At 61.3% G+C, this 22,965-nt stretch overlaps 3 protein-coding genes and 1 non-coding gene across 7 annotated transcripts; 3 read left to right on the forward strand and 1 right to left on the reverse strand.

The window, feature by feature from the left end:
* Positions 1-271: 271 nt before the first annotated feature.
* TRNAS-GCU (transfer RNA serine (anticodon GCU)) lies at positions 272-353 on the reverse strand. Its single transcript has one exon. It is a non-coding gene; the product is annotated as a tRNA-Ser (tRNA).
* Positions 354-703: 350 nt separating this feature from the next.
* On the forward strand, positions 704-5,133 carry B4GAT1 (beta-1,4-glucuronyltransferase 1). Its single transcript, XM_048858070.2, has 2 exons — positions 704-1,913; positions 4,070-5,133. The coding sequence occupies exons 1-2, from the start codon at positions 831-833 to the stop codon at positions 4,259-4,261; spliced, it is 1,275 nt and encodes a 424-aa protein (XP_048714027.1). The 5' UTR covers positions 704-830; the 3' UTR covers positions 4,262-5,133.
* Positions 5,134-5,826: 693 nt separating this feature from the next.
* On the forward strand, positions 5,827-12,939 carry BRMS1 (BRMS1 transcriptional repressor and anoikis regulator). Of its 2 annotated transcripts, none has more exons than XM_075130363.1 (11): positions 5,827-5,929; positions 7,407-7,552; positions 7,883-7,973; positions 8,238-8,365; positions 9,101-9,180; positions 9,621-9,717; positions 10,302-10,394; positions 10,824-10,888; positions 11,650-11,689; positions 12,043-12,175; positions 12,413-12,939. In XM_075130363.1, exons 2-11 carry the CDS (start codon positions 7,414-7,416, stop codon positions 12,528-12,530), a joined length of 984 nt encoding a protein of 327 aa, XP_074986464.1. In that variant the 5' UTR covers positions 5,827-5,929; positions 7,407-7,413; the 3' UTR covers positions 12,531-12,939. The 2 variants fall into 2 exon arrangements, with proteins under 2 accessions (XP_074986464.1, XP_048714026.2); XM_048858069.2 differs by lacking the exon at positions 5,827-5,929 and adding an exon at positions 6,554-6,950.
* A 2,155-nt stretch (positions 12,940-15,094) lies between these two features.
* RIN1 (Ras and Rab interactor 1) lies at positions 15,095-22,422 on the forward strand. 3 transcript variants are annotated; one of them, XM_048858965.2, is made up of 11 exons: positions 15,095-15,217; positions 15,642-15,704; positions 15,883-16,066; positions 16,592-16,706; positions 16,909-16,981; positions 17,311-17,402; positions 17,862-18,665; positions 19,073-19,378; positions 20,024-20,155; positions 20,934-21,085; positions 21,395-22,422. In XM_048858965.2, the coding sequence occupies exons 2-11, from the start codon at positions 15,679-15,681 to the stop codon at positions 21,647-21,649; spliced, it is 2,139 nt and encodes a 712-aa protein (XP_048714922.2). In that variant the 5' UTR covers positions 15,095-15,217; positions 15,642-15,678; the 3' UTR covers positions 21,650-22,422. The 3 variants fall into 3 exon arrangements, with proteins under 3 accessions (XP_048714922.2, XP_048714921.2, XP_074986465.1); XM_048858964.2 differs by lacking the exons at positions 15,095-15,217; positions 15,642-15,704 and having other exon boundaries at positions 15,821-16,066; XM_075130364.1 differs by lacking the exons at positions 15,095-15,217; positions 15,642-15,704 and having other exon boundaries at positions 15,977-16,052.
* The last annotated feature ends 543 nt before the right edge of the window (positions 22,423-22,965 follow it).

Below are 22,965 nucleotides of genomic sequence, written 5' to 3' on the forward strand. Positions count from 1 at the left end.
CGGGTTCCAGTGTGTCATTTCACCCACACCAAATGCACCTGTTGGGGCCCCTGATACTGAGGGGGGAATTTTATTGCACACCCCTCCCCGCCAGCGTTAACCCCAGGGGCTGAGAGGAGACTTTATTGCATGAATGGAGGAAGAATGAGACAAGTTGAACAGCAGACGCAGCTCTCATACCCGTAAGGCTGCGAACATCCCCCACCCTCTTTCTTCCAGAATCAGTCCAGAAAATAATGCACGTTGAACCTTCTTCTTCCCAAAAAGGGAGCGACGAGGGTGGGATTCGAACCCACGCGTGCAGAGCACAATGGATTAGCAGTCCATCGCCTTAACCACTCGGCCACCTCGTCTCTCACGTCAGGTTTCTCTTGCCATCCCAGCCATACCCCTGAGAGTGTATGAGCAGGGGCAAGAGTGCACGGGACGCAGAGGGTCTGTGTGCAGAGGGGTTGATTCCCCCTGCGCTGCCTTTTGCACACATCCCCTTGCCCGGACACCCTCCCCCTCCCTGTCTGCCCCTTGCCCCATCTGAGCCCGGCCCGGATGCAGCCGGAGGCGCGCGAGCCAGTCCCGTGCAATGGTCAGAAAACCACCCCCCCCTCCCCCGACACTCCCCCGGCGCCCCCTGTCCCCGGCGGGCGGGGCGCGGTGGCGAGCCGGCCTGCAGTGGCTCCTCCCTAGGGCAGGTGGCGCGCTGCCGCAGCGACGGGCGCCTCCATTCCCGGCCCCCGGCTGGCTGCATGGAAGGGCCGGGAGCTGCAGCCGCCCGCTGCCTGCGCCGGTCCCCCCTGGCGAGCATGGGCGCGGCGCGCCGGGCCTGAGTGGGGATGCAGGGCCCCGCCAGATGCTCCTTCTTCAAGGCGCTGCTGTGGGCGCTGGCGCTGGCGGCCCTGCTGCAGCTGCTCTACCTGTCCCTGCTCTCGGGGCTCCACGGCCGCCAGCAGCGCTCCCGCTACTCGGAGCTGTTCGGGGGGCGCCGGGGCGAGGCGCCCGGCCGGCCCAGCGAGCAGCAGAAGGAGCAGCTGAAGCGCGCCCTGGCCAGCGGCGGGCGGCTGGATGCCAGCGGGCAGTACCGGATCTACACGGACATGCTGGGGCCCCCGGAGCGGGCGGGGCGGGCGCCCGACCTGGTGCTCGCCACCCACACCAGCCTGAGCAACCTGCACCAGCTGCAGGAGCTGGTGGGGCGCTGGCAGGGCCCGGTCTCCGTGGCGCTTTTTGCGCCGGGCCCCGCCGAGGTGCGGCTGGCCACGCTGATGCTCTACGCCCTGGGGGCGCTGTGCGGGCCAGTGCGGCAGCTGGTGAGGGCCCACCTGGTGTGCCACTCGGGGGACCTGGCCGCCTTCCCCGAGCTAGAGGACCGGGCGGAGTTTGCCCGCCTCAAGGCCTGTGGGGATGTCTTCGCCAAGCTGGCCCGGGCCGGGGCGGGCCGGCGTAACTATGCCCTGGGCGCCAACGCCTCGTACCCCAACAACCTGCTGCGCAATGTGGCACGGGGGGCGGCCACGGGGCACTACACGCTCGTGCTGGACGTGGACATGCTGCCCAGCGAGGGGTTGCGTGAGGCCTTCCTGGCACTAGCTGCAAACTTGGGTGCTGAGGGGCCACCCGGCGTCTTCGTGGTGCCCGCCTTTGAGATCCGGCACACCCGGCGCCTCCCAGGTGCCAAGGCCGAGCTGCTGCAGCTGTATCAGGTGGGGGAGATCCGGCCGTTCTACGAGGAGCTCTGCCCACGCTGCCAGGCCCCGACCAACTACTCACGCTGGCTGAATCTGCCTCCAGGCAGTTCCCTGAACATTGCCTACACCGTGGAGTGGAGGGACCCCTGGGAGCCCTTCTACATCAGTGCCAACTCTGTGCCACCCTATGATGAAAGATTCAAGCAGTATGGGTTCAACCGCATCAGCCAGGTACCTGCTTCACCGGGCATGGGGAGGCATTTGTGCCATGGGAGCCAGCCCCAGATATACGCCCAGCCACCCCAAGAGATGGAGCAGGGTGTCCTTGACCTGTGGGTGAAACAAGTCTGGGAAGTCTCAGCCAGGTGCTTTCCTGATCACTAGGCACTTCAGGTTATGCTCACTGAGCCTCATAGAGGGCACCCGAACACAGGGCTGCTGCAAGGATATTTTGCGCCCTAGGCAAAACTTCCACCTTGCACACACCCCCACCCCCGACAACCTCCGAAAACTAGTAAACTTAGCATTATAAACAGCCTGTCAGAACGGGGTAACGGCTGTTGTAATGTTTCTTTTTTACCTTTAAGGTGTTTCAATTGTTTGCCATTGCCTCTGGTGGTGTCCCATTCAAAGTCTTACTATTGTGCAAAGCTAAACAATTGAGCCTTGCCAGCCACGTTAGACAGGGTGACAAATCCCCCTTGCCCCAAAGGGCCATTATCTCCTGGTGACTAATTTCTACTCCAAGTCTGTAAAGCAGACTTTTAAGGTAAATACATTATTCCTTCAATATTACCCATGCACACATCTCACAAAGATTCTCACTCTTGACAAGTTACCAGCTTTGTGTAGATCCCTTCCACATTCCTCTTTGTGGGTAAGTGCCCTGTAAGACACATGTGGGGTGCAGTGAGTTTGTCAGGCCTGCGGTGACAGCTGTTTGTGAAGATCACGGGGCCCTTTGCCAAGGGGTGCTGGTGTCACAGTGAGCTTGGGGTGGCTGACAGTATGGGGCAGGGCACTGAAGCTGGTGGGGCAGGTAACGCTCACTGGGCTGGGGGGCAGGCGGTACCGGGATGGGGCAGGGGCAGGTATCTGTCAGTCTCCAGCGCTCAGGCCGCGCCAGGGCCAGCAGCCTCTTCACCTCAGAGTCTCGCCCGCTTGCCCGGGGGCCACTCCTCCTCTCAGGCCGCCCAGGAGGACGCGAGCGGGGGGTACTGCCGCAGAGGAGATGCAAGGGACTGGGCTCAGCTGGGGCCCCGCACCTGCTGGCCGAGACCAGCAGGAACCGGGTGCCGCTTGGGGGGAGCCAGGCGGCCCGAGCCCAGGGCGCCTACGCTCCCTGCATGCCCCTGCTGCTGCGGAGGCTGCCACAGCCCTGGGCTCAGACCACCTGGCTCCCCCCGAGTGGCACCCGGTTCCTGCTGCTCTCGGCTGGCAGGTGCAGGGCCCCAGCCGAGCCCAGCCCCTTGCGCCTCCTCCGTGGCGAAGCCCCCCGCCCACGTCCTTCTGGGCGGCCGCGGCAGCAGTGGCTGCGGAGCCTGAGAGGAGGAGTGGCCGCTGGGCAAGCAGCGGAGACTCCGAGGTGAAGAGGCTGCTGGCCCTGGCACGGCCCGAGCGTTGGAGACTGACAGGTACCTGCCCCGAAGCAATAGTGTAAAAAAATATTTTGGGGTACCGCTTTTTGGCGCCCCCATATCTTGGCGCCCTAGGCAGCCGTATAGTTCGCCTAGTGGTTACACCGGCCCTGCGCAAACATGGCCCTGTGAGACACCTGGGCAAGGTGTGAGAAGTGAATATTTCCTTCCTGGCAAGGGGGCTTTGGCCCTGATCCAGCCCTAGGTCATGGGTATTTACTGGCTGGGGGGAGAAACAGCACAATGTAGGGGGCAATGTGCTGCAGGAAGCAGGGTGGGGGGTTTAGTAAGAGGTGCTTTCACCTTACAGTCAGTACTGTTCCCAATGCCAGGACTGCACCGGGGTTGCTGTACACCCTGAAGTGCCATCTGTCCAGTGAGATGTAAAATGGGCCTTGGCCCCTTGTGCTTACTAACGACCATTTGTCCCTTTTCCTACAGTTTCCATCCAGTGGAGAATTTCCACTTCCTGTGCTGAACTGTAGTGCTCTGTGAAGCTGTGAAATAGCCCCCACATCCCACACTGTATCCGAGCTCTGGGTGAGGGATCCTTGTATAAAACAGCTCCAGTGCCTCACCCCCGAGGTGGCTGCATCTTAGTCCCAGGAGAATGATCCCAGTATAAATAGCCCCTGCACTCCACTCTAGAGGTGGCTGCTTTTCAGCCCTCAATGTAACAGATTTCAGAGTCTGGTGGGGATGGGGATTACCCTGGTCTCTCCTTCACAGCTCTCCTGTCCCCTTTCACAGGCATGTGAGCTCCATGTGGCCGGGTACAGTTTCTCAGTACTGAACAATGCTTTCCTGGTGCACAAGGGCTTCAAGGTGCCGAGCGAGTTCCATGCACAGAAGGATGCCGAGAATCAGCGCAATAAGGTGCTCTTCCGCCAGTTCAAGCAGGAGCTGAAGCTGAAGTACCCTAGCTCAATGCACCGCTGCTGATGGTCCTGCCATCTCTGGCACAGCTCCTCAGACCTGCCTTCCCCATGACCCTTCATCTGTAGCTTTGGTGTCATAGTGTTTTTAGGGGGCCCTGCCCAATCTGGGCCTGCAACGCCCCCCCTTTCCATTGAGTCATTAACCCCCACATCGGACAGAGGTTTATAGCTAGGGGGGAATCTTTCCAGCTACAGCACACTGGATCCTTCACCTGCCCCAACCTGTTGCTGGGGTCATGGATTCCTGTATCCCCTCCCCCAATATACTTCAGCATTCTCCTCCCCAATTTCCCATTGAACAGCAGGCTGTCAGAACAGAGGACCTCCCGCTCCGGCCTGTGTGGGCAGAGGACAGCTGTTTCCTCCCTCAGCAGCTCCCTTGTTATGATTCTTTCCCTTCTTGAGCAGGGAGAAAGGGGCTGTTCTGGACTCAGCATCCCCCTTTCCCTTTCTGTAGGTGGCTGTGGGGTGGGAGCTAGTATAGGGATTAGAGAAGGGGGGTGGGGAGTCAGGACTTGTGGGATCTTTCCCTATCTCTGAGAGGAGAGTAGGCCCTAGTGGTTAAAGAATGAGGGGCTGAAAGTCGGGACTCCTGGGTTCTGTTCCCAGTTTTGTCACTGATTCTATTTGCCCTCCACCAAGTCCCCTCCCCTTTCTGCAGCTCATTTTTCCCCTTTTTGTAAAATGGGAATTAACGCACTGACCTACCTCCTGAGGGCAGGGGGCATGAGGCTTAATTTATGAAGATGCTCAATGCTGCTTGGATGGGGCTGGCAGAGTGCTCTTACCCCACTGTAGGAAATGGCCTGGCATTCAGTCCCCCTGAGTGCAAGCCTGAGAACAATAAAGTATGTGGAGGCCAGGGGCATCTCCTCATGGCTGTGTCCTGCTGTGGGTCCTTTCTGTGGTGCTGGGGGCCGTGGCTGGAACTTATCTATCCCACACAGGGCTTGGCTCACTAGATATGGTACTGGTGGGTGGTGCTGACTTCTTGGTGTGCCAAAGCAGGGACCCTCCTGCCAATGCACCCCATGCTGCTCAGGATGGAGAGAGGGGAGCAGAAAGCCACACAGCCCTGGCCTCTCTCCAGGCCCTTGGGTGACGGGGGCAGTCCTATGGGTGCCATGACAACATTGCAGTTGGGCACCATGGCAAGGGGCCAGAGGTCCTGTGCTAAGGCTGCACTGGGACTGGGTGCCAAGTGTTATGGCAATGCCGTGACTGGTGCTCTGGCGATGCTGCAATGGCGCTGCAGCAGATTGTGATGAGACTGTCCAGGAATCACCAGGTCCCCTGGTAATGTCATGACTTGGCACCATGGCAACAACCTGACTGGGTGCCATGGTGATGTGTCACAAGCAGGTGCCCAAGACTAGGTGCCATGGCAACACCAGTTCAGGGGATTCCCCTTAGCCCAACTTTGGGTGTACGTCGCTCACCTCACGCTAGGCTGTGGGTGTCCTGTTGCCATGGGAACATGCCCCATCCTCCACTATCCCATAAGGCCCGGCGCAGGGGGGCAGCTGGGAATCATAGAGGCAACGGCGCTCTGGCTAACTGGTCTCCCTGATTGGCTGGCAGAGGGTGGGGCGGAGCCAGTAGGTGTGGAGCTTCCGGGTACGGAGAAGCGAAGCGCCTGCGGGAGGGAGGCCGCCGGCCTGGGCTCCCCGAGGTACGTGGGGCTCAGAGCAGCGGGAGATGGATTCGTCCCAGCCTCCCCTTCATGAGGTGCTGGGTGGTGCATTCCCAGCTGAGATCAATGGAAGCTGGGCTAGAGCAGTGCAGCCCAAGGGGGGAATTCGCTGCCTCCCCTGCTTCTGGAGCTTGTTGGTTCTATCCCCATTGCAATCAAGGGAGGGCAGGCCGGCCCATTGCAACCCCAGGGGGAGAATTTACAGTGGCGGCCGGCCCAGACCATTGCAACTCAAAGGGGAGGGTTGCGGCCCCCATATTGTGGGTGCTCAATGATCCATTCCCCATTGGAAACGCACTGGGGGCTCACACCATCGAAGGGGTGCGCTATATCCTGCTGTCCCCCTTCATGGGAACCTGAATGGCATCTTCCAAAGCAAACTCAAAGGAACTGGAAGAGACCAAAACATCTCATGGGGGGCGTGTGAATTGTGCCCTCCTGCTGTGTATGGGGTTCAGTGGTGCCTTCCCCAGCACGGGAATAGAGCAGACTATGTCAACTGGAGGGGGAATATATAGCAGTGGTACGTTCCTCAGGGCGCTCAAGTGAGCAGAAGATGGGATATTCCATTCCCATCAAGGGTTGGGGGGGAAGAGAGTGTCCCCCAGCATTGCACAAGCAGCAATAAACCCAGCAGGGAGTTGGGTCAGACCATGGTTACAGAGCGAGCAGGGGGCTGGGAGCCAGGACTCCTGGGTTCTGTTACTGCCTCTGCCTGTATTCCCAGCGTTGCTAGCCCTGCTCCCTGCTGGCTCCAGTGCCCCATGGGCCTGGATGGGGCCTGCTGTTGGAAGTCAGGTCCCTGCAGTGTTGGCGAGGAGGGAGCTCCAGGCTCATGGCACGGGAGCACTGGGGTCACCTTGCTGGCTCCGATGAGGCCAGCACCCATCTCTGCAGAGTCCCATCACGTGTCCCGACACCATTGCAATAGCAGCTACCAGCTGATAGCTCCTCTCTTCCTGACAGAGCAACTGGGCGGCTTCATGGAGCTCCCCTCAAGGTGGCTGCAAATCACAATGCAGTGAGAACAAGGAGTTGCTGGCTCTGGTCTGGCCCTATGGCAGGAGGACTGGCTGGCTGAGGGTGTGGGGGGGAATAAGACACAGGGCCTGTCTCCTCTAGGAGGCGCTGGGTCTGGTCTGGCCCCATGTGATATGTATTCAGGGCCCACATGTGGAACAAGTTGTTGGGTCTCAGTGTTGTTCCCAGTGGAAACTGGGGTCCACTAATTATGATGGCCCTGGGGCAAGGGGCTACACATTGGCAGGGGTTGGGGGTTGGAGCTGCCCCTGTCCAGAACCATGCTCTGGGCACACAGGGGGTCCCATGGGTTGGGGGCAGCTGTCCCTGTCCAGTACCCCCTGCCCTGCATGTGATGGAGGAGGGCAGTGGGAGGTGCAGTGAAGTAGGACCCTCCCAGACCACCTGGCAATAACCCCTGCCGTTGATCACCCAGAGTGCCCATGCCGGTGCACCCAGCGCCCAAGGAGGCGGAGGAGATGGAGGGGGATGGGGACTCGGCACCTGAGCTGAATGGCGAAGAGGAGGAGAGTGAGGAGGAGCATAGTGCCAGTCCTTCTGAGTCCGAGGAAGAAAGCTCAGGTACTGGGGTGTGGAAGGGGATTTGGGATGGGGCTTGGCCTTTCATCAAGGAGTAGTACTGGGGGCTGGCCCTGCTTCCTGGGTAAGAGCCATGGCCCAGCCAGGCCGGTGTCCTCTCCCCAGACTCCTGGGTTCTGTTCCCAGCTCTGGGAGGAGAGTGGGGTCTAGTGGGCTATAGGGGGATGGGCCTATGAAGCAGGGCTCCTGGGTTCTGTTTGCCCCCTGGGTGAGTGTCCTGACTCTGTGTGCTTCAGTTCCCCGGGTGGTCTGTGTGTGGCACTGTGCCCAGGGTGAGCGTGGGCTGGAAGGTACATGTGCTGTGCCCTACAGAGATGGACGAGGAGGACTGTGAGCGGCGACGCAGTGAGTGCCTGGATGAGATGTGTGACCTGGAGAAGCAGTTCTCTGAGCTCAAGGAAAAGTGAGTCCCCTGTTGACTTCCCCACCCCTGAGGTGCCTGTATCTCACTGCCAGGCGAGTATAAACTGGGTATAAACTGTCCCTGCACCCTACCCCAGAGATGGCTGTCTCAGTGCGGGCTGACACGGTGGGCTGGGCAGGCCTGTGCTGTGCTGGGTGGGGTAGGCAGAGCGGGACCATGCTGGGCAGGGCAGGTTGGAAGCGGGGGGCAAGTGCAAGCTGGGTGGGCTGGACAGGGCTCAATCCCTGGTGGTGCACCCTGCAGGCTATTCAAGGAGCGACTGAACCAGGTGAAGGCCAAGCTGGAGGATGTGGCGTCGGGGCGGGCAGCTGAGTACCTCGACCCCCTGGGTGTCCTGCAGAATAACATGAAGATCCGCATCGAGGTGGCTGGTGAGCTCCTGGCCCTGCCCATCTGTTATCTGTATCCCCTGCTGCCCCACAGGAGACTGGTCCCACCGCTGAGGAGTTGGGGTGCCAGGGCTCAGGACCAGGGCGTGGGGGGAGGGTGGCTGTGTCCCCTGGGCTGTCCTGGTCCAGACAGGCATCAGAGGGCAGTGACCAGCTCTAAGAGAGCAGCAAGGGTTGAAGGCTCAGGAGCTGGGGGCAGCTGGCCTTGGGGGCGGAAATGACAGGGCCCAGATCCAGTGTGGCCCAGAAGTGGGGGGAGGGAAGGGTTCAGGAAAGGGGAGGATGGATGGCAGGTGGGGGAGCCGGTGGGAGAGGAAGTTGGGGGAGGGGGTTCAGGAGAGGCATGGGGGGGACTCAGGCCTGCAGGGTGGGGTGGGAATTCAGAGGAGGGTGCTGGCAGGCAGGCCCTGGGAGGGGGCTCAGGGGTGGAGAGATTCAGGCAGGTGGGGGCCAGGCCCACCTGTGGGAAGAAGGGGTGGGGCCAAGAGCGGGCAGTTGATGGCAGGGCCCAGAGGGCAGGAATCTCAGGGTAGGGGGAGTTATGGAGTGAGGCTGGCGGGGCCCAGGCTGGTGGTGGTAGGAGGGCAGGGACTTGGACTGGGAGCCTCATGGGAGGCTTGGGGTTAGCCAAGGTAGGCATCTCGCAGGGGCTGTGGTTGGGCATGGAGGTGGAGGGATGGTGGGTGGGCAGGGGTCACTGGTCCCCCCTTTCTGCAGGCATCTACAAGGGGCTGTGCCTGGAGGTGGTCAGGAACAAGCACGAGTGTGAGCTGCAGGGAGCACACCAGCACCTGGAGGTGAGGGCCCTCATGAACCCGCTTTGCTCTTCCCCGCCCCCCTCAGTCCCATTGCTGAGGTCCCCTGCAGTCCCCCATCTGTCCCTCCCCGCCGCACAGGAGCCCCCTGCATAAGCCCCCTGATCTTGCCTCTGAGTGCCCCACGGACTGCCCTGCTCCCGCAGACCCTCCATCTACTTCCCAGCTCCAGATGCCGCATCTGTGTGAGCCCTGTGGCTGACATCTGCACCCCCAGCATTCCCAGGGAGCACCTGTGGGTGACGCCAACCACTGCGGGGGGTCCAGGAATGGGACCAATCGAGCCAGGTGGGAGGCTGGGAGCCCACAGCCTTGGGGTGGGATCGGGTCTAGCTGCGCCTCCAGGGCCTCCCTAGTGTCCTCTGGGCCAGTGGGGTGGGTCCATCCTGGCTGCACCCCCCAACCCCATCCTGTCCACACAGAGTGAGAAGCTGCTGCTGTACGACAACATGCAGAGCGAGCTGCTGGAGCGCATCCAGCGCCTGGAGGATGATCGGCAGAGCATCGACATCACCTCGGGTCAGTGAGCCCTGGGGCCTCCCTCAACCCCCTTCCCCCGCTGCCGTTCTCCACGTATCTCTGCCTCCTGGTCATCCAGGGTGCCTCTAACCTGCTCTCACTTCAGTGTGCCCCCACAATCATCCCCAGCTTGATGCCCCCTGCCACACTGCTGCTGCCCCCCACAGGGCCCCGGTGTCACATCCCCATTACAAAGGCAGCTGTGTCCAGGGTCCCTGCACCCCATGGATCAGACCAACGGGTCCATCCTGCCCAGTATCCTAGCGTTGTTCCCACTTTCTAGCTGTTCATTTGCTCCATGTGTGAGGCGAGTTTGCTGGGTCTCAGTCCAGTCCCTCATGGGGCAGGATCACTGGCCCCCCCACTCCTGGCACAAACCATTCCCCTCATCCCTGTCCCCAGAGGGCACTAACTTCCCCTACACTGGCAGCCCCAGTGGGGAGAGAGGGTTGAGTCCCCTTTGCCCCACAGAGGCATCCCTGTGGGGCAGGGGGAAGGGAGAGAGGGGGCTGCTGCCAAGCAGGCCCCCCCCAGCCTGGTGGGTGGGGCTGTCCTCTGACCCTTGTCCTCTCCTCCTGGGTTAGAGTGGTGGGACGACAAGCTGCGCCCCAAGAACAGCCTCAAGAAGTGGGATCCCTTCCGGCCCGCCAAGAGGAAGAAAGCGCCACTTGTGTCTGATATCCTTACATTGGTATCCCATCCCCCTCCCCCCCGCTGGGCTTGGGGCAAGGACCATGCTGGTGTCCCGTCCCCCCCGCCCACACACACACATGCTCTGCTGGTATCTCCCCCCCGCTGGCCATGCTGGTATCTCCTCCCCCAGAACAAACCCATCCCGCCAGGCCTCCCATCAGTCCTGGCCCCTGACCCTTCCAGTCCCAGTGCTGATGTTGGGAGAAGAGGGAGCTGGGATGTCTGGCCTGGGGGCTCCCCGCTCTGTGGTGCCCTGTGGCAGGGAATCCTGTTGGCTCCTGGCTGGCTGCCACTATCTCCCCACCCCCTGCATCCTAGTGCTGCCCCCTCCCCCCCGAGTTGGTGTGAAAGGGAATAGGGCTAAATGATCACCATGTCTGTGTATGGCTACAAGCCCTTAACGTGCCCCTCACGCCCCTACATCGTCTACATGCTGCGGGACATTGACATCCTGGAAGACTGGACAGCCATCAAAAAGGTGAGGCTGACCCACAGGATGCCTGGGTCCTTTAATAACCCCCACTTCCTTGCATACCACTGGCCACCCCCCACAATGCCTGAGTCCCTTAAACCCCATCCCACACATCCCTCAGCGACACCACAGGACCCCAAGTCCCTCACACACCCCTGGCCACCCCACACAATGCTTGGATCCCTTAAGCCCCTCCCACACACACATGTCCCCTGGCTGCCCCACAGGTTGCCTGGGTCCCTTAATAACCACCCCTCACACACACCCTTAGTTGTGCTGCAAAACACCATGTCCCATAATAATCCCCCTTCCTAGCTCTGCCATTTGGGATCAAACATGTGGAAATGGGATTGTTTTCATATGTATTCTTAATATGCCCTTTAAAAGTCACTATTTGCATAGCTGGGCCAGAAGCTGGGAGCCAGGATTCCTGGGGTCTGTCCCCAGCTCTGGGAGCAGAGCTGGGGAGGGGTCTAGTGGGTTAGAGTGATGGGGAGGGTGGGGCTGGGAACCAAGACTCCTGGGTTCTATCCCCAGCTGTGGGCAGAGAATGGGCGCTGGGAGTCAGGACTCCCTGGTTCTGTTCACTGATGCTGAGTGAGTCCCTTACCCTGTGCCTCAGTTTCCCCATCTGTCACACAGGCTAATGCTGCCATCCTTCCTGGGGGACCAGCATGGGTGGGGTCTGCATAGTTCTGTGAGCAGTTGCAGGGGATTGAGCACGCTCCCTGCATAAGCCCCTTTAATCGTCTTGTCTCTCCCTACAGGCTAAAGCAGCCGTGTCTCCCCAGAAAAGAAAATCAGATGGTAAGAGCTGGGGAAGGGATAAGATATGGGGCCTCTTCTCTCTAGGGGCACCAGCTCCAGTCTGGCCCCAGGGCAGGGAACTGGCTGGCTCAGGTGTTCAGGGAGTGGGGCACTGGCTCTGACCTGGGCCCCCCTGAATCCCAGCCGTGTCCCTCCTGCCTCTTCATGGCTCCTCGCCAGCCATCTTGTTGCCCTCCACCACCCTGCACAGATCCCCCTTGCCACCTCTGGTCTCCCCCAGTGCCTCAGCCAGGACATGAGCTAACCTGGTCCTGCTGCTGCCAGCAGGGCCCATCCTCAGGTATGTAGGGCTGTGCCTGCCCCCCCAGCATTGACCTCCTCTCTCCCCCCAGTGCTGGTGAAGGTGGAGAAGCCGGGGGCCCAATTCTCAGCCCGCTGTGAGGATGGGCGGCTGCATTACGAGGGCGAGATCTACAGCAAAGGGCAGAGCGTCATCCTGGAGGTCGGGGACGAAGCGCCCGCGCAGTGAGTGGCCAGGGACTGGCTGGCTGGAGGGAATGGGCCACGGAGCCTTTTCCCTCTAGGAGGCACCAGCTCTGATCCAGCCCCAAGGCAGGGGACTGGCTGGCTCAGGGGGCAGGGAATAGGATACAGGGCCTTTCCCCTGTAGAGGGTACTGGCTCTAATCCAGTCCCAGGGCGGGGGAGGCAACGCAACTGACTGTCTTTGGGGACCTGGTGTGACCCCTGCTCTCCCCCGCAGGGCTGTGATCACAGCTGTCAGCACTGGGGAGGTCTGGCTGCGCCGGGAGGATGGCACCAAGACCAAAATCTACGTCTCACAGCTGCAGAAGGGCAAGTACTCGGTGCGCAAGGCCTGAGCGGGCCCTCTCGTGGCTCAGCCCTGCGGCTCGGCACAGGCCTCCTCCTGGAAACCAACGGCCCATGGACCCTCCCCGGCGCAGCGAGTGGCTGGGCTTGCTCTCCCCTTGCACTGGGACTCCGATGGAGAGGACTCTAGGGCCCTGCCCGGCAGCGTGTTCCCATGGCCAGCGCTCCCGCCTCAGATCCCTGCAGACAGGCCAGCACGAGGCTTCACTGCTCGCTTCCGTCACTAGGACTCTGATGTCTGTAGCAATCTTGGGGGGCTGCACGTAAACCCCAGTGCCTGGGGCTGTTGTGCCCCCCAGGGAAATAGGGGTGCTGGTTCCAGGGGCTTCAGCAGGAAAAGCCCTGGGCCTGGGCCAGCCCCCTGGAAGTTCACATTAAAAACCAAGTGAAACATACAAACTCTTGGCCCTTTGATTCATTTCAGCATATGCTGGGGAATGGGGAGTGGGGCATGGGCCTTTTCTCTTCTAGGGGATGCCAACTCCGTTCTGGCTCCAGGGTGGGCTGGGGGTGGAGGGTGAGTGGGGCGTCCCCTTGCTGGGGCGCAGAGGATCCCCAGCTCCAAGCCAGCCCCGCCCCAGCTGTGTGCACCGTCTCTTGTCTCTGAGCCCCTCCAGAACAGCTGGCCCTTAGGGGGGTCATTGCAGCATCAGGGCACCCCCTGACTCCAACCTGCTTTGATTCTGGGACACCCACCCTGGCTCCTTTCCCTCAAGTGGCAGCACCTTTGGGACCCCCCAGCCAACTCTCCTAGCCTGCACTGTTGCCCGTTCTCCAGCCTTCCTTCCCCTCAGGAAAGACAGGACCCCCCACAGTCCCTGGCCAGACCATATTGCTGGGAGCCGCTCATGTGGCCAACAGCCTGGGGGTCTCGTGTCTGGGCCGTGCCCATTCTCAGCCAGGCCTCCCCCAGAATCGCAGCTGCCTGCACTCCTCAGCATAGCAAGGGGGGTAATGAATGGGGGATCCCTTCCCATTCCTTCTGCATGAGCCCAGCCAGAGCTGCACCTCAACTTCACAGGCCCTGGAGAGGTTACAAGGGCCTTAGGGTGAGTGGGACTGGGTCACAGGGTGGGATCTGGCACAGACCTGGGAACCCTGCCCCGATCTCCTTGGTTCTGTCCCGTGCTGGGCTTTCAAACCCTCCTGCCCACAGGGGGTCTCTTTAGCCTGACACCCCATGAGTGGTCCAGAGATCTGATCTGGATTCCAACACCCCACTACCCTCCCCATGGCTCAGCTCCCTTCTCTGCATGCCCAGCTGATTGGGGTCTGGGAGCCAGAACTCCTGAGTTCTATCCAGTTTTAGGAGGGCTGTGGGTTCAAGCGGGACAGGGGCACTGGGATCCAGGACTCCTGGGTTCTATCCTCCATTTTGAAAGGACTATGGGGTCCACTGGTTGGGGAGGGGGGGTGGCTGGCTGGAAGCCAGGACCCCTAGGTTCTCTTCCCAGCTGGCTGGCTGACAGTGGCAGAGTCCCCTCTCCTGTTTGTACCTCAGTTTCCCTCCCTGTATTGGGAGGGGATAGGGCATCTGGGCAGGGCTCTTGGCTGGGGGCTGGAGACAGATACAAAACCCAAAATAAAGCAAGACCCTAGGGATGGTGCCCAGGACCCCTGGTGTTTGGGGGTGGCCAGGCAGCTGCTGAATTTGGCTGGCAACCCAGACATGCTCAGAGCCCAGCGCATCTGAGTTCAACCTGGGAGCGAAGGGAATAATGAATTAATAACGATGCTGCAGACAGCGAAGGGGGCACTGCCAGGTAAGGGCCTGCGGTTGGGGGCATTGGGACGGGGCATGGGGCTGCATGGGGCACTAGGGGAGTGGGAAGTGGGCACTGGGGACTCCACCAGGATGAGCCGCCATGTAAGCTCTGTTCACATCAAAACTTCACTCCAGGCAGGGAGGGAGCAGCCCAGCAGCTATTTCAAGCTCAGGACCTGGGGGCGGGGGGGGGGGGGGCTGGGAGGGAGCTGAGATCAGGGGAGGGGATCTGGGATGGTTCTGATGGATTTTCCATCTCTTGCTAATTTTCTCTCCCCTGCATCCCCCCCCAACTCCTCCATCTACTGCCCTGCCTCCAAGCACCATTTCCTTGTGATTATACACACACAATTACACACCTGCCCTGCAGCCCTAAGATTGACCTTTCTCTCCCATCTGGAAGGGGAACAGTGTCTAGTGGCTAGAGCAGGGTGCTGGGCACTAGGAGCATGGACATGGGTCCATGGGTTCTACCCCAGCGCAGGGAGAGGAGTGGGAGCTGGGAGCCAGGACTCTTGGGGTCTAGCCCCAGCTCTGGGAAGAGAGTGGGGTCTAGTGAGTCAGAGCAGGGAGCTAGGAGCTAGGACGCCTGGGTTCTATTCTTAGCTCAGGGATTGGGGCCTAGGGGGTTAGAGCAGAGGGGCTGAGAGCCACTACTCCTGGACTCTCGCTTGGGCAACACCCTGCTCCGTGCCTCAGTTTACCCCTGTACAAAATGGGCACGCTGGGAGGCTGTGTCTCCTCCTGTTCCCCCTGCCCCGGGGCTGGGTTGCCGATTAGATCTGCGCCCCCGCATGGGCTGTGCCAGCCCAGAGAGCTTTGCCTTGGAAACGTGACTGCGCTGCGGGAGGGGGGAGCCCGCCCGTCCCTGCCTGGGGCTGGCCCAGCCCTGTGCCAGGGCTGGGTGTGACGGTGAGTCAGAGCCGACTCGCGCATTCCTGGCCCAGGCCCGAACAGCTCCCCCTCCCGCGGAGCCGGGGCACTGCCGGGGTCGCCGCTGCCGCAGCCCGCTCTGGGCAGGAGCCCCCTCTCCCCGGCTGCGCTCCCGGGACAAACAGCCCCCGCGCCCCACCCCAGAGGTGGCCGCATCTCAGCGCCCCGCCAGGGCCCCCGGCCCGGGGGAGAAGCGTATTCCCAGCAAGGGCCACGTGGGTCTGAGTCGTGCCCCTTCCTGCTCCTCCTGCAGCTTCCCGGTAGCGTTTCAGGGCTGGCGTCGTGCTGGGCTGGGCTGGGCTGGGCTGCCCCACACTCAGCCGCCCCTGGGGGGCCCAGGAGAGTGGGTACCAGGGGGTGGGGGGGTCCGCTAAGGGTTAACAGCAGCTCCTGTTTCTGGCAGAGGGAGCCTGTCTCTGCAGCCTGGTCACCCAGCCGAGATGGAGCCCCCGGACCAGCCAGTCGGGTATGGCAGAGGGGCCTGGGAGGTGGGGGGCCAGGACTCCTGAGGTCTAGCCCAGGTGAGGGTGGGGGGTAGTGGGTTAAAGCAGGTGGGGCTGGGCGCCCGGACTCCTGGGTTCCATGCTCTGGCCCTTAGTGCTAGGGGCTCCCCGCCCTCCTCACAGCGCTGTCTCCCTTCTCAGCCTGGGGCGTGATCCGGTGTACGATGTCCCAGACCCACACGTCTTCCCCCAGCCCAGGCCAGCCCGGGGGTCTCTGAACAGCGTCAGCCTCCTGGATCGCCTGCTCCTCACCCAGTCTGTCTGGCTGCAGCTGAGCCTCAATTCTGCCACCGCCCTGCACATCCTGCAGCGTGAGCCCCCCGGGGTGAGGGCTCAGGGGGCCTCTGCCCTGCCCGGCTGGATACTGGGGCAGATGGGTCCATTGGTCTGATGGGGGTTTTCAGGCAGTGTGGGCCCCTGGGGCTCATCTGGGGAGGGGAATAATACTGGGCTGGATGGGTCCATGGCTCTAATGGGGGGGGACCCACACTGGATGGGTCCATGGGGCTGATGGGTGGGGGGAAATCCCACACTGGATGGGTCCATGGGGCTGATGTGGGGAGGAGGAAATCCCACACTGGATGGGTCCATGGGGCTGACTGGGGGAGGGGAATCCGACAGTGGATGGGTCCATGGGGCTGATGGGGGGGGGGAATCCCACACTGGATGGGTCCACAGGGCTGATTGGGAGTGGGGGATCCCACACTGGATGGGTGCATGGGGCTGATGGGGCGGCCCACACTGGATGGGTTCATGGGGCTGAGCAGGGAAGGGGGTGGATATTGGGAAGTGTTCCATGTCCCCAGCCCCGGTGTAGCCCCTGCTGACAGGTGCCCCCTTCTTGCCCCAGACATTCCTGGTGCGCCGATCGAACACACACCGACGCCGGGTGCTCTGCTTGCGCCTCCTAGATGACTTGGCCCCGGCCTTCGTCGCTAGCTACTGCCTGCAGGAGAGAGCAGCCGGTAGGGACACATCTGTCTGTGCTGCTCTGTGCCCCCCGGGAGCGCCACGCCTACACGCAGCCCTGCGTCTGGTGCCCTACTGAGCCCCCCAGCTCCCTGCAGCACAGTGCCCCCTAGTGCTGCACTGGGCCAGTAGGCAAGTACTGACTGCCAGGGAGAGCGCCTCCTAGTGCCACAGGTCTGAGGGTCCTTCTCTTTGCAGGCATCTCCCTGGAGGGCTCAACCCAGAGCTTCCCAGACATGCTGCACCTGGTGGCCTCCTACTGCCAGAGCCGGTGAGTGGGAGGATGGGGGGGCACCCCAAAATCTGAGCTCCACCACAGCTTCAGCTCTCCCTTGCTCCCAGTGGATGGAGATCCTGTAGTGTCCAGGGCAGTGGGGGACAGCAGAGGGGTTATAGGACAGAGGGTGTTGGGGCAGCCCTGGGGGAGAGGGCAAAGGGCAGAAGGGAATTGGGGAGTGCCCTGGGGGAGGGGGTGGGGCAGAAGGGAATTGAGGAGTGCCCCTGGGGGAGGGGGTGGGGCAGAAGGGAATTGGGGGAGTGCCTGAGGGGGAGGAGGGAGCCCTGGGACTGCCGTCAGAGCCTGATGCACTGTCCCCCTAGGGAGGTTCTCCCGGTCACCCTGCGCCTGCCGCAGCCCATCCAGCAGGCGGTGTCGCACAAGGAACTGGAGGCCATTTCCCACCTGGGGCTCGGTGAGTGACACCCCCCCAACAGCCCTTCCCCCTGGACCCCTCTCTCAGACCCCCACCCCTCCCCCACATCTCAGTGGCCCCTACACTCCTCTCCCTGATCCTTCCTCTCCCTTCAATCCCCCCTGGTCCCTCCCTGCCCATTCTCTGTGTGCCCCATTTCCACCCCATCCCCACTCCCCTTCCCCCATCACCCTGCACCTCCTCCCTGCACCCACTAGGTAGCCGGGAAATCCCTCCCCTCCATTTCTCCTCTAATTCCCTTCCCTTCCCCTCCCCCTGGCCTGGGGCTAGATTGGAGCCCGCGGCCCCTAGAGGGGAAAGGCTCATATCCCATTTCTGGCCCCCTAAGCCAGCCAGGCCCCCCACCTTGGGCTGGATCAGAGCCGGCGCCCCCTAGAGGGGAAAGGCCCCATGTCCTCTCCTCGGTGCTGACCCCTCTTTTCCTCCCCCATCCCCCAGAGTTTTGGAGCTCTTCTCTCAATGCCAAGGACCCCCTGGAGTCGCCTGAGCCCCAACTCTGTGAGGATGCTGCCCCTGCAGCTGGCCAGCTGGGTGCGATCCCCACGCGGAGCCCAAGGGAGCTGGACTGCGGCCTGGGCAACGGGGCGCTGGGCTTCCTGAACCCCCTGTTCCAGGGCAGGGATGGGGGCTCACGGCGGGACGACTTCAAGCGCAGCATTAAAGTGCGGGTGTCCACCGAGACCTCCAGCCCTCTCTCACCTCCCCCCAAGCCACCGCCCCCCATCCCTGCCAGCCAGACAGGGATGTCCCCCACCCTGCGCCAGGAACCGGGCCAGTACTCACCGCTCAGCACGTCAGGGTATCGGGTTCCCCAGCGGGCTGGGGAGCCTCTTAATCCCGAGCCAGCCGGGAGCAGCCTCCCATCCCTGCAGGAGCTGGACAGTGGGTCCCCCAGTGGCTCAGAGAGCGAGGGGGGTGGGGGTCCACGGGCCCCCTCACCTCCTGCCCAGCGCCGCCCCCGTGCCCCCCTGCGCTGCATGAGCGATGCCGTCTTGGCAGTGCTGGCCCCTGAGAAACAGCTGTCACGGGCCGTGGAGGGGCTGGCGCGGGACCGGAGCACCAGGCTGGGAGCCAGCGTCCAGGATTTCCTGACCCTAGTGAGGGGTGGCGGGGGGGAGTGGCAGTCCAGCCACGAGCTGCTGAGCCCCATCCGGACCTTCCTGACCCACACCAAGGCCCAGCTGCTGCAGAGCCCAGCCCTGGAGCTGCCAAGCCCCACGCTGCTGCCTGACCACAGGCTGGGTGAGTGGGGCTTGGGGGAGGGATCCAGGGTGCCCGGGTTCTATTCCCAGCTCTGGGACGGGTATGGAGTCTACTGGGTTAGAGTTGTGGGGCTGGGAGCTAGGACTCCTGGGTTCTGTCCCCAGCTCTGGGAGGCGAGTGGGGTGTAATGGTTAGAGCAGGGGTGGCTGGGAGCCAGGACTGCTGGGTTCTAAGAGAAGGGTGGGGGTTGGGGCAGGGGAGAGCCAGGATGCCTGGATTCTATTCCCAGTTCAGGAAGGGGAATGCGGTTTAGTGGGGACCAGGACACCTGGGTTCTATTCCCAGCTCAGAGAAGGGAGTGGGGCCTAGTGGGTTAGAGTAGTGGGGCTGGGAGCCGGGACTCCTGGCTCTGTCGCTAGCCCATGTAACCCACTCCTACTCCACAGATGCTGTGCTGGAACGGGCCCTCCATCGTTGTGTGCTGAAGCCCCTCAAACCAGTGCTGGCATCACGGCTGTGCCGGCGACGCATGGCAGATGGGTCCCTGGGCCAGCTCCGGGAGAACCTGCGGCTGGTGCGGGAGCGGGGCCCTGGTGCCTTCCCGGCACGGGCGACGCTGCCTAGCCCCCCTGACACCCAGCGGGCACGGCGCAAACTGCTGCAGCTTCTGCGTGCCTATTCGCCCAGCACCCAGGTGACACTGCTGCTGCAGGCCTGCAAGGGTGTCTACCGAGCCATGGGGGCAGCCCCGGGTATGGATCCCTTCATCCCTTCCCCCCCTCCCCTCCCTCGCCCGCGTGATGCTGCTCCTGCAGGGCTGCAAAGGTGTCTGCAGAGCCATGGGGGGTGGCCCCGCACAGCCTTCCCGACCACCCTAACCTGCATGGCCCCCCTGCCCCCCGTTCTTCCTCACCCAGCACCCAGGCCTAGGAGGGCGTCTCTGCAGCCATAGATCTGTCCCCAAGTACGGACAACCCCCATAACGGCCCCCTATTCCCCAGCACCACCCCCATACCACCCAGCCCGCCCCCCCCACCTCCAACCTGCTCATTCCCTACAACCTCCTGATCCTCCTCACATCCCCATACCTGCCCACCCCCGTAACTGACCCCTGTGCCCTCCCACACCTAACATAGCCACCCTGGTCTCCCCCTGCCCCTCCCTCCCCAGTCCCCCCATCTGTGCAACCTGCACCCCATGCCTCCTCAGCTTCCAGGATCCCTCCCCCATCCCTGCCCAGCCTGTGCTCTCCATGCTACTCCCCGCTGGGAGCCCCCCTCCCCCAGCTCATGCTCCCAACGCCACCTGCCTCCCCTACTGCCAGGACCCCCCCATCCCCCTTATGTTCCTGCTACATCCCTGCCAGCACCCACTCACATGTCCCCTCTTCCCCCCAGATGGGAGCTATGGGGCGGACGAGTTCTTGCCAGTTCTGAGTTTCATCCTGGCTCAGTGCGACCTGCCCCAGCTGCTCATGGAGGCTGAGTACATGATGGAGCTGATGGAGCCCAGCCAGCTCCTGGGCGAAGGTAAGGAAGATGCCTAGGCCCTCCACTACCCCTTTTCCTTGTCCCACTAAGCCAGCCAGTCCCCTCACCCTGGGGCCAGATCAGAGATGGCGCCCCCTAGAGGGGAAAATCCCTGAGACCGTTTACTTCCCTAAATGCTGGGGGGGGGGCGGGGGACCCACCTAATCATCTGAACGTGAGCTCCCAGTGCTGAGCTCCCAGTGCGACGCTGTGACCAAAAGGGCTAAAGCGGTCCCGGGGTGTGTAACAGGGGAATCTCGACGAGGAGAAAGGAGGTTCTGTTACCTCCGGGTGTGGCACTGGTGCCCTGCGGCCAGTCCTGGTGCCCACAAAGCAAGAGGGATGCTGATAAAGCTCAGAGCAGAGTCACGAGAATGACTAAAGGCTCAGAGAACAAGCCTCAGAGGGAGAGACCCCAGGAGCTCGATCTGTTTAGTTTAACAGAGAAAAGGTTAAGCGTGATCCCAGTCTAAGTACCTACGTGGGGAACAGAAACGGGAGAGCACACGACTCTTCAGTCTAGCAGCCGAAGGTGGAAGCTGGACAAATTCAGACTAGCAATAAGGTGCACGTTTGTAAGTGAGGGGAATTAACCAGGGGCACAGAGGGCTGGATTCTCCGTCACTGGCAGTGTCTAAAGCAGGGGGGATGTTTTTCTGAGATCTGTGCTAGTTCCTCCAGGAATCAATTCAGGGCAGCCCTGTGCAGAGAGGAGGGCAGCCTAGAGAATTCCCAGGGTCCCTTCTGGCCTGACAATCTACACCCCATCCTCCCCCAGGTGGCTATTACCTGACCACTCTCCAGGCCAGCCTGGCCCTGCTGGAGCATTTCCATGAAGAGGAGCCAAGGGAGCTGCACCCCGATGTACAGAGAACCCTGAGCTGGCAGCGCCCGTGCCCCCCAGGGCGGCCCCCTGGCAGCCCATGCCAGGTATGTGGGGAAGTGCTCTGGGGGAGTCATTGACGGGGACTCCCTGCTACCTACCCGGTCCCTGCCCCTACTCCACCCACGCGCCGCTCCATCCCTACCCCCTTCCTTATCTCTCCCCGCTGCTTGCACAGTCCCCCCATCACCCCTGGTGCCTGCTCAATCCCTATCCCCCCATCACCCCATCTTTGCCCCTCCATCCGCCTCAGTGCCCACTCAGTCCCTGCCCCCCATCCCCATTAGTCCCTGCTGCTCTTAGTCCCACCCCCCACACCCATGCCCACTTAGTCCCTGACTTGCTCTGCCTTCCAGGACCCACAGCCTGAGAAGACCCAGGCCCCCTGCAGTGGGTGCCACTCCACCACGCCTGCTCTGGGAGCCCAGGGGACGGCAGAGCAGCTACGGGGGCACCCCACAGACAACAGTCTCCCCCTGCACCCTGAAGGACAGCGCCAGCCCCAGGAGCACCCAGCCCAGCACCGCCACCCCGGGGAGATGGGACCCTGGCCAGGACCCCCACACAGGCTGCTCCGCGAAGGGGCTGTCGACCTGGATGAACCCCTCTGACCTGGGATGCCTGGTTCTGTCCCAGATCTAGGAGGGGAGTGGGACCTATAGGTTAGAGCAGTGGGCCTGGGAGTGAGATCTCCTGGATTCTAGTCCAAGCTCTGCTGTGACTGGCTTTATGACCACTTCCCTCTTGGTGCCTCAGCTTCCCCCTTCTGTAAAACAAGGCGAATAAGACCTGCAGCAGTGTGGAAGGAATGTCTGTCCCCGGTAGCCCCTCCCTGTTCCGGGGGGAGGGGTGCTGGGGGAGCCTTTTCCTCACTTTGGGGGTGGGGCAGGGAGTATCTTAGCTTGTGACAATCACTCCTGGCTTGAATAAGAGTCAGTTAAATACCGAAAGAGAGGGAGAGAGAGAGACTCTTTCTCTCGTGACACAGAGGATCAATGTACATACACCAGGGGGATTTGCTGGCCCAAAAACCTCTTCTGCTGATGTTATTTTTATAGGGCCTACTTTATTAAATATTTTTTAGGGGGGAAATTCATTTTTATTTTTTATTCTCCCAAAAGCGACACGGCCTGGTTTGTCTGAGGCCTCAAATTTACAATTTGTTCATATATTAAAAGAAAAAGGAGTTCTGTAACAAAATGCTCTTGTATCAATATTATTGTAGGGCCTACTTTATTTGCTATTTGTAAAAAAGATTTACTTTGTTCGAAGAGTGGCATTCTTTGTTTTTAACTCAAGTCTGTGGTTTTTTTTTTAATTTCTGAAGCTTCAATATATGTTTTTGATAAATACAACACTCTGGAACACGAAACTCTCCTGTGGATATTATTGTAGGGTCTGCTTTATTGGCTGAACGATGTGCCATCTGTTTGGCTGTCTCTATTTGTAACAAGATAACTTTTGAACACTGCGTACAATCAATTCCAACATTTCCAGGAACGTTCTAGGCAGCAATGGGCAAGAGCCGTTGGATGTTGGTGAAAATCAGAGAAACCAAAAGGGGGAAATGGGAGGCCCCTGGAACCCCAGCATCCGGTAGCAGAGCCATAGCTTCAAGCCCCACTGCTGATGACAACAATTAACACCTTCCGGCACAACACCGCTGTCATTTCTGCTCTGCCCAGCCTCCAGGTGGAGTTTGAGACATTGAAACCCTATGTGACTGAGCTCCTGGACAGAAAGAGAAGAAATGAAAATGGTGGGAGTGAGACAGACAGTGCCCCTGGCATGGGTGGAAATAGTAGGGCTCTGGTGTGAGGGGAAGGGGGAGCTGACAGACCCCTTGGCGGGGAGGGGAAGAATGGGGGCCCCTGGTACGGGGGAAGGGGGACAGACAGCCCCCTTGGCAGGAGCGGGAGAATGGGGG

Source organism: Caretta caretta, chromosome 7 (genome assembly GCF_965140235.1).
Source record: "Caretta caretta isolate rCarCar2 chromosome 7, rCarCar1.hap1, whole genome shotgun sequence".
NCBI classification, from domain to species: domain Eukaryota; kingdom Metazoa; phylum Chordata; order Testudines; family Cheloniidae; genus Caretta; species Caretta caretta.